General features: G+C 35.6%; 1 protein-coding gene across 2 annotated transcripts in view; it reads left to right on the top strand.

Moving 5' to 3' along the window:
* LOC148947167 (zwei Ig domain protein zig-8-like) overlaps positions 1–14,539 on the top strand; it is a 326,989-nt gene that overhangs the window by 301,367 nt on the left and 11,083 nt on the right. For both annotated transcript variants that reach the window (XM_089097298.1, XM_089097297.1), the window contains exons 5-6: positions 5,293–5,427; positions 6,990–7,218. In XM_089097298.1, coding sequence (XP_088953424.1) covers positions 5,293–5,427; positions 6,990–7,218 — 364 coding nt within the window. The remainder of the gene's footprint in view (positions 1–5,292; positions 5,428–6,989; positions 7,219–14,539) is intronic.

Here is a 14,539-nt window from a genome sequence, read left to right as displayed (position 1 = left end):
TCCTTGCCCTGAGGGTTGTGGGGGAGTGTCCTCCTCAAAAATATATTTTCTATCTGGAAATCAATTACGCTGAACAAAATGACTACGTCAAAATTTTGATTCGATGTGTTTGGGGGAATGATTGGCGGGGGGGCGCTAGTTGCGCTCCAATCACTTTCGACTGCTAAAAAGGGCACTAGCCCTTTGAATTGCGAATCGCATGAGTTTTTTTTAGAAGTTTCTTTGACAACACCTTCTTTAAAAGCGTTATATGCCCCCAGGGCATAACTTAAAACCCTTGCCCTGAGGGTTGTGGGGGAGTGTCCTCCTCAAAAACATATTTTCTATCTGGAAATCAACTACGCTAAACAAAATAGCTATCTCAAAATTTTGATTGGATGTGTTTGGGGGAATAATGGGCGTGGAATGGGGGCTAATTGCCCTCCAATCACTTTTGACTATTAAAAAGGGTAAAAAAGGTTTCCAGTCGAATGAGCCTTTTTTGAAGTTTCTACGACAACGCCTTATATAAAAGCCTTATATACCCCCAGGGCATAACTTAAAACCCTTGCTCTGAGGGATGTGGGGGAGTGTCCTTCTCAAAAACATATTTTCTATCCGGAATCAACTACGCTGAACAAAATGGCTATCTCAAAGTTTTGATTAGATGCGTTTGGGGAAATGATGGGCGTGGGGAGGGCTAGTCTCACTCCAATCAGTTTGACTGTTAAAAAGGGCATTAGAACTCTCAATTTCCAATCGAATGAGCCCCTTTTGAAGTTTCTACGACGACCCCTTCCATATGAAGTGGCCTTCTCTAAAGGAAAAAATAATACATAGTACATTGTGCCAATATCGTTCTTATATGCCCTGAGGTCATAACTGAAAACTCTTGCCCCAAGTGTTGTGGGGGAGTGTCCTCCTCAAAAATACATATTATATCTGGAAGTCAACTACGCTGAACAAAATAGCGATCTCAAAATTATTATTGGATTTGTTTGGGGGAATAATGGGCGTGGGTGGGGCTAGTCGCTCTACAATTACTGTCGAATATTAAAAATGGCCCTAACCCTTTGAATTTCCAATCGAATGAGTATTTTTTGAAGTTTCTAAGACAACGCCTTCTATAAAACCTTATATGCCCCCAGGGCATAACTTAACGCCCTTGCCCTGAGGGTTGTGGGGAATGTCCATCTAAAAAAAATATTTTCTATCTGGAAATCAACTACGCTGAACAAAATGGCTATCTCAAAATTTTGATTAGATGTGTTTGGAGGAATGATGGGCGTGGGGGGGGGCTAGTTGCCTTCCAATCACTTTCAACTATTAAAAAGGGTACTAGCCCTTTGAATTTTTAATTGAATGAGCCTGTTTTGAAGTTTCTACGACAACGCCTTCTATAAAAACCTTTTTTTGCCCCCAGGGAATAACTTAAAACCCATGCTCTGGCGGTTGTGGGGGAGTGTCCTCCTCAAAAACACATTTTCTATCTGGAAATCAAATACGCTGAACAAAATGGCTACTCCGAAATTTTTATTGGATGCGTTTGGTTGAATGATGGGCGTGGGGGGCTAGTTGCCCTCCAATCACTTTTGACTATTAAAAAGAACCCTAGAACTCTCGACTTCCAATCGAATGAGCCCCTTTTGAAATGCCTATGACGACACCTTCAAAGTGAAGTGCTCTGCTGTAAAGGCACAAAATAACAAAGGATAAATTGTGCCAACATTGTTCTTATACGCCCTCAGGGCATAACTTAAAACCCTTGCCCTAAGGGTTTATAGGGAGTGTCCTCCTCAAAAAGATTTTTTCTATGTGAAAATTAACTACGCTGAACAAAATGGCAATCTCAAAATTTTGATTGGATTTGTTTGGGGGAATAATGGGAGTGGGGGGGCTAGTTGCCCTCCAATCACTTTCGACTATTAAAAAGGGCTCTAGCCACTCCAGTTTCCAATTGAATGAGCCCTTTTCGAAGTTTCTAAGACAACTCCTTCGATACGAAGTGCCTGGGTATCGAGAAAAAATAAACAAAAAGAAACACATTGTGCCCACATCGTTCTTTACTTAGGCAGCGCTTGCGCGTTGCCTATGATAAAAAAAAGCATTATATGTTAACAATGGGCAACTTGCATAGCTTCCAGCCCTCGCACCAGGCTGACGGTTGTGAACCCTAGACGAATAGTTTGTTAAACTTTCGATTGTCTTAAAGAAAATGCCCATCTAAAAATTTTGATCGGATATATTTGGGGAAGAAAAGGCATGGGAGTGGAAGCTCTCCGGTCATTTTTCACACTTAAGAACTAGAACTAGACTCTGGAACTTTTGACCTCCAATTGAATGAACCTTTTTCATTACAGTATTGTGTGTTAGTAATGAGCAACTGGCTTAACTTACATACTTTGCCCCGGAAGCTACTGGCGGGGTTGTTAATCCCGACATGATTATTTGACCTTTGAACTATTTTGAATAGAATGGTTATTTCAAAAATTTGATCGGATTTAGTTGGGCAAAAATGGCGGTTAGGAGGGAGACGCTGGTTGCCTTTTGATAACCTTTGATTCTTTAATAGTGAACTAGAACTTTAGATTTCCAATCAAATGAGCATCCTCCAAAGATTTTACGACCATTCCTTCCATAAGAACCATTTATTTTAACAATGGGTAAATTACTTTTTTTTCAATGAAGTACAAATTATGTTCTGCTCTTGAGAAGGTATGGGGTTTGTCAGCCGTATTTATGTTAATTTCTGCTTGTTTATAGTTTGAATAATCGGTAAATATTGTAATTTCTGTTCGTTTTAGGGTTTCAATTATTTATTGATGGTGATTTGTGGTAATTTTACCCTTGATAGGTTATTTGGTTTTATTACTGCTCATTTTTGGTTTTATGGAGCTTTTTACTTTTCTCTGAATAGCCTATTTTGTGGAAAAAGTTTTTAAATCAATTATAATAAACAATAAATCATTGAAGCCTTATGACTCTTTCGTACAGTCTACGCTATAGCGTTGCATCGCTATACGTTGTTTTTTCGTAGGTGTTTTTGGATAGTTAAGACTTAGACAAGGAACAAGGAATAGGTCTAGTTTTGCATCGTTGGTTAATTCTAATTATCGCAGGTTCAGCTTATCTTATTTTTCCACCAATGGAGTTTTATAGCAGTCATTTGGGGAAAGCCAAAACAAAGTAATAATAGGACACCAGGCCCATCCTACTCCCCTTTCACTACCCTCCTTCAAAAGACATCCAATCAAAGTTTCAAGATAACCGTTTTGTTCAACATAGCTGAAAAATTCAGTAGCAATACCACTGAAATGAAAAGTCCCCCTACGACCCATGGATAAGGGCTGTAGTTTACACAGTTTGTTTATTGCTTACATATGGGATTTATGATTTGGAAAGGGGGCCGTGGCGTAATTTCGTAAGAAATCCTGGGGGGGGGGAGTTAAAGCCGATTTTCCCAAACCAAGTGAAAATGAGAGTGAAAAACGAAAAATGAACCGTATAGTACCATAGAGGCAAAGATATATAGGCTACTATAGAAAGCTGACCCGTTTCTCTGGATGCTTGAATTATGCAGGCTTATCTTAGTTTTGATAAGATTTTTGAAGATACTAAATTTCAGCTTGGGGAATTAAGTCTAAGGGTATTAAGGTGAAGCTGTTCTGATATCTTAAAAGGATTATGCATCTAGCTAAATCAAAACACACTATGTTCATATTGCTTGTAAAAAGGGCATACCAGCAATATTTCAGAAATGGTTTAAAGTATTACGTCGTAACTTACAGAATGTGATAAGTGGTATGTTAAACCAAACAAAAGGGAAAATGAGCATGCTACTAACACTACTACGACTGCTATGACTACTACTACTACTACTACTACGATCACTACTAAAAATATGGGTTTAGGGGGAAACATCAGGGAATACTGATGGTGGAGTTGAATCAAATGTCAAAACAATATGTGTATGCAGTTGTAAAAAGGCGTATTAGCAATACCTTGTGAACCACTTTGAGTATTATTTTGGAATTTTTACGTATGATGACTGGGATGTTGCACTAACCAAAAGGCATTATGTACAAACTGCTAATACTACTTCTACTACTATGATGACTACCCCCTTTTCGGGGCCCCTTCCTATCTTTAACAGGGACAAGTTCAGATTGACTATTCTCTCTCAATTTATTAACGTACCAGTACAAGATACTACTATTATGCCGTCTGGCTTCATCTTACACGTCTTTGGCAATTTCATCCATGGCCTCTACTTCACACCTCCTTAATTCAAATTTTAAAGCCTTTTCCACTTTCTTTAAATTCCTCTTAATTTCATATGATCAATCACTCATATAATTCTTGTACAAGCCCCTCTTTCTCTCTATTAAACGTAAACATTTTCACTAATATTCCTAGCTCCGTTTATAACTTTCTTCCCTAAAATACCATCAGCAACTTTACAAGAAATTCCTAAAATTAATTCATTCATCTTCTATATTGTCATATTTTAAACTCTCCACTTTAGTATTTACCTGTTCCTGGAAATTTTCTCTCAAGTCTATATCTTGGAGTCTATCAGTTTCGTCAACAAAACAAGAGTTTTTTTTTAAGAATCATATTGCCAGGCATTTATTTAAGGACTTTAAAAACAAACTATTCCGACAAGGTTTAACATGTAAATATTCTAGCTTGTGTTCTACCCCTTAATGATACTTCACATTTGTAGATGGTGAAAACCAAGTCCGAGGATTCAGTTGCAGGAGGGTGCAGTTGTACGGGGTTCAGTTACACGGGAGTTCGGTTAAATGAGGTTGAGTTGCACGAGGGTTCATTTACAGGTTTCAGTTGCTTGGGGTTCAGTTACATGGGGACTCAGTTGCAATGGAACCGTCTATGTCATTAGAGTTCAAGAAAACAGTTCAGTTTCATAAGTATGATACACAATAAACGTTCATCAATATTTATTTTCAGATTTATTCCTCTCAACTTTGTAAGAAAAAGAATTGGCACATCATTTATTAGTCTGCTAATGCAAAAAAGGTGCTCTGGAAAACTGAACAGACGGCTTCTGAAATTTAAAAGTCTCATTAATGTATCAATATTCTATAAAATTAGATTTAAAAAAAAATCAAAAGTGGAAAAAAAGTGTAATCTTAAATTAGTGAAACTAAATTAAAATTCACAAATATATTTATTCTAAGAAACAGCTTCTTTTCATTTCCAAACACCATCAATCTATTAAAATCTACTAGAAACCAAATATTAAACATACTTGAAAATAGCACCGTGTCTTTAAACAAAAGTGCATTTCAGATGTCAACTCGGGATGGCGTGGTCTCAAAGCGGTTTCAACTTACAGTGGTGGTACCGGAGGCCGCGATACTTAATGGTGAAGATCTATTTGTCAGTGCAGGCAGCCCGTTTACCTTAACTTGTATGGTGAAAGAAGTAAATATTTTAGTTTTTCTTTATACGTTTTGATTCATTTTTCTTTATGCATATTTCTTTGACCATATTTCTTTATAAAAATTTTCTTTGATCATATTTCTTTATACATTTTCTTTAGACCATGTCATACTATCTTACGTATTCAGGAAATGAGAAAAATAGCAAATTAATACTTTCTTTAAAATTAGTAAAATATAGTTAAATGTGTGTGGTTTTATACAGATTATTGGAATGGACATATTGCGCAGAAGATGATAATACCAAATAGCCGAATCCAAAGGAAGAGAATCAGAGTGGAAGGAGAAGCTATCAATGGATATCTCCTTCAGAAGTTTATCTATCATTTTCAAGCTGATTAAGGCCCGACCTTCTTAAATAACAGAAATGGCATTTTGACTTTTCTCACATCGGATAATAATACCGAGATTTTTGCTATTTTTCTCTAGACTTATTAAGGCAGCGTGGAATACAACACTGCCTTTCTATCATATGAGAAACAAGAAGTTGTGCAGGATGCTGAATTTTTTGAAGAGAATGATTAAAATGAAACCTAAACGAGCATTTGGAATATATTGGTAGTATCACCGCCTTCAGAAAATTCCTTTTTTGACATAACTCCTTGTTTCTCATTAGTAAGTGCAGCTTTTTCCCCTCCAAGTTCTCCATCTGCATGTGCATTTCTAATGCTTTTTACTTAGACCTTCTTTTTTTTAAACAAAACTGCCATTTTAACATGAAAAAAAGATGCAAATATAATATAATTCATAACATTGCAATTACAAATATAATTCATTGCAATTGTCATTGGCTTAAAATCTGCTCTGTTTTATGTATCTAACAAGTAAACTGTTGTGTACGTGCAGAAGGGAATTTTTTATATGAATATACCAAATTTAAAAACTGGAAAAAGAAGTTAAAATCTGTAAAAAAAACAAAGCTCACTTTTTTTTAAGTTTTTATTTAAAAGAAGACGTGACGTGTAAGTATTCCTCAAATTAAATTATTTTACCGTACTTTAAGATCTTCTCCTACTCCATCTATTTCTTTCTCTCTCTATATTTGTGTCTATATATATATATATATATATATATATATATATATATATATATATATATATATATATATATATATATATATATATATATATATATATATATATATATATATATATATATGTATATAGCATTAAGCTTCAACTATGTATCAAGTATCATATATGTATATACAGCATCAAGCATCGGATAAGACGGTGATTAGGGCCTAGTCTTAAGAACGATTCAGAAATGAGTTCCTGTACAATATGGTACACACAATATTAGTACCACCAAACCAATTTGCCTCTCTTCCCCCGTCTAACCCTCTTAATCTCGCTCTTCGTCTTTCCTTTTTTCTCTATACCCCAATAGCTTACTCTCTATCCCTCTCTCCTTATCTGTCCCCCTCTCTCTCTATTATTTTCACTTTCTACTTCTTTTTCTCTCTCTTCTTCTTCCTCTCTCTTTCCCTGCATGCCCTTTTCAATCAAGTGAGCCATATAAATTGTTTCATTTCATTGTTTCTAGGCAATACTCCCTCCTCATTATGTGTTATGGTATCATGAATCCCGATTATTAAATTACGCAGAACAGGTGGGACCACTTCACCAGATTTCAGCTGTTGTTGATTTAGACCCAGGGCCCCCAACTGTGAGCCGATTGACAGTTCCTGTGGCTCAGAGACAAGACAGTGGAAAATATACTTGTAGACCATCAAATGCACATCCTGTTACTGTTCAAGTTCACGTTGCCCAAGGTACGAACATATTTTCGCTGTTCACCTTATTTTTGTGGCTTTAGCTTAATTACCACCTTATTTTTGGCAATTTCAATTGTAAAAACCTCAAATCTCCAAAGGTAATTAAAGCAGGGTTTTAGAGAGCCTTGAAGTCATTTTTACAAGAATTCGAAAGTTTGATTATTACGAAAACATTTTCCCCCTAGAAGCATGTAATAGTAGAATTCTATCCAAATAATCAGTTTTTCTTAAATTACTGGTAATTTTCCGGGATTTCTAATTATTTAAAGTATCTCCGACTCGTAAAAAATGTAACAACATGCATATAAAAAAAATTTTGATTCGTTTTTTAAAGTTTCTTTTGTAAATCCCCCCAAAAAATACCCCAGCACCTCCCCCTTGAAAAAAAATCTGGATACGCCCTTGTATTATATATAAATATTTAGAACATTTTTTTCAAATTTAACCACCAACATTTAACTCTTTCAGCCACCCTTCCCGTTCAAATGATAAAGAAATGAAAATGACTTGACTTGACATTTTGAAATTTTGACAATCGAAATAACTTGAATTCCAATTTTTTTTTGTGCTTTTGAATTAAGTCGAATTCATTGAAATTAGCTGATAATTTTTTTTTCGAAATTACTGGTGGTATCCATATAATTTTAATATTTCATTAAAACTTAATTTTAGTTACTAACTTCAAAGTGAAAATTCGGTCCAAACGGGTGTAGCTCGTAAAAAAAGAAAAAAAACATTTCAGGAACATTTCGTCATTAAAATAGCCATCTTAAGTTTACGTCCACGGTTCAGGTGATGTTTTCCTACTCAATTTACGGTATAAATCTTTAAGTATTAGCCAGTTTTCCATCCAGATAAAAAGTCAGTTCAAGATACAGCCAATCTTCTGAAAAATATGTTAAGGGGAAAAACTTCTTGTGACGGTGAAATAAAAACGCATCAAATTTAGTTGATATTAACCTCTAAACATTTCTATGTTTAAAAAACTCTATAACCTTCAAAATTTCTTATCATAGGCAGAGCAATAGCGCTGCCTAAGTAAAGAACGATGTTGGCACAATCCATTATTTATTTAGTTTTTTGTTTTTTTAGACAAGGGCACTCCGTTTCGAAGGATGTGTCGTAGAAAGTTCGAAAAGGGCTTGTGCCCTTTTTAATAGTCGAAAGTGATTGGTGGAAAACTAACACCCCCCTCACAACCACCATTTCCCCAAACACATCCAATCAAAATTTTGAGTCAGCCATTTTGTTCCACGTAGTGGAAAGGTTATGTATTTGAGGATGACACTCGCCCAAGAGCCCTCAGGGCAAGGGCTGTAAGTTATGCCCTGGGGGCATATAAGATTTTCGTAGAAAGCGTTGTCGTAGAAACTTCAAAAAGAGCTCATTCGATTGGAAATTGAAAGGGGTAGTGTCCTTTTTCATAGTCGAAAGTGATTGGAGGGCAACTAACCCCTCTTTCACGCCCATCATTTCCACAAACACGTCCAATCAAAATTTTACGAAAGCTATTTTGTTCAACGTAGTTGAAAGTCCTGGAAATTAGGTATTTGAGAATGACCTCCTGGGGGTGTATAAAGTTCCTATACAAACTTTTGTCGTATAAACTTCAAAAATGGCTCATTCAATTGGAAATTGAGAGGGCTGTACCTTTATTAATAGTCGAAAGTGATCGGAGGGCGAATGCCCCACGCCCTTGACGCCCAACATTTCCCCAAACACTTTCGATCAAAATTTTGATATAGCCATTTTGTTGAAAGTAGTTGAAGGGTTCGGAAACTATGTCTTCAACGAATTATTCGCAGAAACGAATAATTCGTCATCAAATGGGAATTTAATTCCTACATCTGGTTCTTATATTGTACTAAAACTTCTCGAACTTTACAAGGAAAAGCGCGTACGAGAAATTTTGTCTCATTTTTCTCTAGCACAGTGAGTGTTATGTACTTGTCAGCGTCTCGTATTCGGTATAAGTGCTCTGAAGTTTTCTATTCTCTGAAAATTTTCCCGAAAAATCATTTTCACGCTTCTTATTTTCAATAGCGGCCTTTTTTGTTCCGCATCCGTTTTTGCGGATTATCAACATTTCGAACTGGAGTATTAAACATTTAGTTTTTTGGACAAGGTGGCTTAGCCTACCATTTTGTTTTATGGGTTGGTCCACCCCCCCCCCCCGCCTTGTCAAAGAAGTTGCATATATTTCCGTTTTAGCATTTAATGTCTTTTAAATGTTTGACTCATTGACACTCCCTTACGGGCGTCGCAAGCTTTAGTAAGGGTATCCATACCAACCTGATGATTTATTTCATTGGCTTGTCTATCTTTTCCCATTTTCTCCATACGAGCCTAATGAAGTATTTCATGAGCTTGACTATCTTTTTCAAATTTTTCTATATGAGCCTGATGAATTATTTCTTGGGCTTGACTATCTTTTTCGATTTGATCTATATAATCCTGTTTTATTTTCGTATACTCTAGTTACTTTCTCTCAGAAGTCTCCATATTAGCCTTTCTTTTTCTTTCTCTACTTTTTCTTTGGGCCTCTCTTGCTCTTCTTGGTCTCTTTGTGTCCAGAAATTGGAGATTTTCCTTCTTAATGTGGATTTTCTCTCTTTAAAAATTTTAATCTAACCTCTGAAATAACCGGAATATTCAAACTAAATTAGAGAATAACAATTTCCTTCTCTACAGTAATCTTTGGCGAGTGGAATATATCTCCGAAAAACGAATTGCAGGGATTGGACGAGAAAATAAAATGAATAACCGAAATGAATTTCACTAGTGGATTAGCTGGACTAAAACCTAAATAGAGAAACTACCCTGCAAAAAAAATCACGTATCTACCCCGGATACTGTTACTCCAAATATACTCTCCTCTTAGGCCGATTACTCAATAGGAGAGGTGTCTTTCACCTTCCTTATCAAATGTGCGCACAAAAATGACAAATTTTCCCAATTTGCCGTCTAAAATAAACTTATAACCTTCAAAACTGAAGATTATATCCCTGTCCGCCAATTCACTCAAATAATAACCCGATTTTCACATCTTCATATCCGTTCTTGAATCCTGTAATACTTTCTAATATGGAGAGATTCTCCCGATGTAAATTCAAAACTCAATTAATTTCATGTTATTTCATTTTATTCTCAAATCTTACAATTGTCTGACTATTCCCGCGAAAAAAGGTCGATTTTTGTAATTTTCTCTAATTTCTATATTTAATTAGGTTAGGCCTAAGCCTCCCGTTGCCAAAGGTACCCTCCTTCAAACGATGCTTCGTTCGTAGGTAGGAGCCTGGCTCATCAAACTTTAAACTCACAATCATTCAAATCTTTCTTTCCGTGCAAAACTTTCTTAAAGCCTACTACTTCTTGGCTACCTCCACCCGTATTTTCGGAAACGCTTGTTCTTTTGCTACCAGTGCTGCTGATAGCTCCTTTGATCGCTGCCACCAGTATTGGGGGGGGATTTGAAATTCCTTCTTATATTGGGGAAAACCTCAAATGTCACCAGAGTAATCTGGCAGTACCCCGGGAGGCTAGTGTAACTTCTACGCCCCATGGATTTCTGCTTGTCCCGTCTCTTGCGGTTTGCAAAACATTTAGGGTTTTTTGACAAATGTACTTCCCCAGTGTTATAAAAGTGCCACACTATTTAGCCCCAGGCACCACAAAAATTGAACTCCCCCAATTCCCTTTCTCTCCCTCGAAGAAATATCTCTTTCTGAGTATAGGGTTCTCTTTCTATACCAAGCTAACCTACGACTCTACCTAAGCTAATCAAAAAAGTCAAAAATATAAAAAAAGATTTCTTACTGTATTCTTCTTTAACTTTGTACAAGAACTAAAGATAATTGCAAAACCTTGGCCTTAGACGGCCAAGCCGACCATGGGCTGCGGGTGGGTTCTGTCCACAGATATACTCTTTCCAGCCAGTCCAAGCCCTCGCTGGTTACAAAATCAACTCACATGAATCCACTTTTTTGCCCTTTTCTCACCTCTGTCAAATTTTACCAAAAAAATGCTATCTAAAAGTTAACTTCTGTCCGGGTGACTCACTCGTAAAAGTGCGCTGTTAATTCGTAGCTTTAATTGCCTAAGCGATAAAGGAAAGAAAATGGCATGACCTTTATTAAGGGAAAATTAAAAATTACCACAAAGACGAAAGGGGATAATGACAGAACCAAAAAGAGGAAATAGAAAGGAGATTTATCTTAACAAAACAAGAGCCAAAGGTTCTAAGACCTACCTCCTAAGACAAATGGCCGCGAATCCGGTAGATTGGCTGGAAACTGGCACGTCATAAAAAATAATAAAATTATCACATAAAATCATAAAATAAATAACAGCCACTTCAAAATCACCGAACAGAAATGACAGTCCTTCAGCTCTATCTGCAGAGGATCTTTCCCGAGGGAGTCCACCCCCTCATAAAAGATCAAAACCTCTTGTGAGTTGATCAGACCAATATTCGATTTCTTCCCAATCTTCTTCAATCAAACCCGAAATTTAGTATCTCCCAATCTTTCCATAGCCCATTGTAGTCTATTCAATTGTATTTTATTATTATCTGTACTTTTTCACAATAGGCCAAGGGCCTTCTCCTACCTCCTCAGCTTTTCCATTTTACTGTAGTTTTAGTAGTCCCATGGACCTGTCTAATTCTCTTTCAATTTTTTTTTCTTTTTTTTTTTTAGTTCTAAGGGCACACCTGTTAAGCTAACACGAGCCAAGGAAAAACTGTCATGTGCTAATTGATTCGGTAAGACTAAGCGTTCACGCAGCTGAACAACAGAGTCAATAGAAAACTAAGCTATACGAGACATTAAAAACATATTAATGGGATTACGTTTATATAAGGGAAAATGAGTTATTATCATGTAAAACATCGTTTGTTGATTCTTTGAAGGGATTTGTCGTGCTTTCGAACCATAATTAGATTATTTTAAGTGGTTCAGCTATTTTCTGTCTTTCAAATAGCATTTTAACAGTACAATATATAACTATACATTGTTTTTCCTGTTGCCCCCTCCTCAAAACCTCGCTTCAATATTCCCTTAAAGGTTTAACTGGATCCCTTTGGCTAATTCTGAGATATTGTAAACAGTTGGAAAAATCAGATTGAGGTAGGGTCTTCTGATCTATTCAAGTTTGTGTTTTGTTCCCTACCCTCCCACACGCCCACCCCCCGCCTACTCCCAACAAAATGCATAATTTCGTGGCTTAAAGAATTATTTTCAATATTTTCGAGCTTATCCAAAGATGAATTGTGCCCCCCCCCCTCCAAGCCCGCCGGAAGAAATTTTTACAGGTGAGGGGGGCAAACCCCAAACTAACGGTGGTGGTTGGCTGACAGAAAATATATTTCAGGACATTTTTTCGTTGGAATAAGTTTATTTTTAAATACTTTTAGGAGAAAACTCTCAAATAAAAAGTGCAATTAAATTGCATACAAAGTGAAACAAAATATAGTAAATTTTAAACGACAAGGATTCCTGGCAAAACCATCATTTATTTAACCAATAATATATTAAATCGTTATGTATTTAATCTTAAAAGAAAATCAAACTAAAACCAAAATCACAGAAAGAGCTATTGCTTCCGTAGATTATAACAGATACAGACTTGTTTTTATGCAATTTCCTTCGCCTTAGAATAGTTTACAGAAAGAGTAAAGATACCAAAAAATCATCCTGTCTGCATAGATACCACATTTTGATTTTATACCGGCCATATAAAATGTAAATCTTTCATAATAGGATAATTCTCCCCCTCGAACTTAAATCTCTTATATTCTCAGACATTAAAAAAAAATTGAATAGCGAAAGAAAAACGAAATTTAAACTTACTATCGAGATGTCAAAATGACCCTTTTTCTTTTTATTGTCTTATTCAACTAAATACAATGAACAGGTTTAAAAAAATTTTGTCACAATAGAGTCTTCTCAAATAGTTTATGATAAAAAAAAAAACTGGAAGTAAAAAGTGGCTTGGGCCAATATTCATCTAAACTAAAAATGGAATTCTCATAAAAATCGCTACACCGGCAGTAATGGCTTCTTATGCTGATTCTAAATATATAAAATTCTTCCAGTTTATTGTTACCCAACCAAAACCAAAAATCTCAGAAAGTTTGCCTGATTTTTGAAATAGGGGAAACACCCTAAAAAAGCAATTGATCCTATTGAAAATCCCTTTATTAGATATATCATATCAGAGAACTCTACCGTTTCAAGCTGCAATCTTCAAAATGTGGAATTTCGCTTTTTTTTTAAAAGAAGAAACATCGTCGATGCCTGTTTATTTGTTTTGTTTTTTCCCAGGGGTGATTGTATCAAACTAAAGGTCCAAGATAATTGGGAGGGAGCTCATTCAAAAGTAAATTTAAAGCTCTTTTTTAAGTGACCATAGAGTTTGAGTCAGCGGAAAGTCTTGTTTTCTGCCATTTAAGGGCACCAAACTACGATTTTACGCCGAAGAGGACGAATTTGTAATCAATTTAAAATATGAGAAGTTAATTGATTTAAAAGTATCAGTAACTGTGTTTTAGGCTTCCCAGCTGCAAAAAAAGTAATTCCATATAGTATCAGTACTGGATCCGACCAAGTTGATTCGCTTTATTTGTAATAAAATTAGTAAAAAATTAGTAAAAAAAATTAGTAAAAAAATTTATTTGTAAAAAAAATCCTATTGTATTTCCTATTGGAATCATATTGTAATTTTTTTTAATTTGCAATTGGAAAAAAAAAGATTTTTCAAAGCAGTGAATAACTTTTTTTTAATGAGCAAGGTGTGGAGAAGGCGGCACTCCCCCTTATATACAGAGTAATTTATATTTGTTTTAAGTATTAACTTGCTCCTTACATCAGTTGAAAAACCTTTTCTATTTGTTTAATTACATTTCATGAAACTGTAAAGTTTTATAAATGCAATAGGCCTACTTTTGGTAACGCAGAAAAAACAAGTTCGTGGTAACAAACTGTAAGTAAAAAGCAACCCGGCTCAATAGTAACCGAAACTCTAAAAAAATGCATTTTGATACCAATAGATACATTAAAAGGATTGAATTATTATGCTGATTCCTAATATATAAATTTCATTGAGTTTAGTCTTACCCATCAAAAGCCTGAGAAAATCTACCAGCCTGAGAAAATTTTTCTGATTTTCAAAAAAAGGGGAGAAAACCCCCTTGAAGTCATTGAATTGAACTGAAAATCATACCATCAGATTCAGCGTATCAAAGAACTCTAATGTGGAATTTAGTAATTTTTTGCCAGAAGAAAAATCACAGATGCGTGTTTATTATTTTTTTTTCCAG

Source organism: Artemia sp. Qi Xiang Cuo, chromosome 11 (genome assembly GCF_049724085.1).
Source record: "Artemia sp. Qi Xiang Cuo chromosome 11, ASM4972408v1, whole genome shotgun sequence".
NCBI classification, from domain to species: domain Eukaryota; kingdom Metazoa; phylum Arthropoda; class Branchiopoda; order Anostraca; family Artemiidae; genus Artemia; species Artemia sp. Qi Xiang Cuo.
The sequence above is the reverse complement of the archived record's forward strand: the minus strand, read 5'-3'. Positions and strand labels throughout refer to the sequence as shown.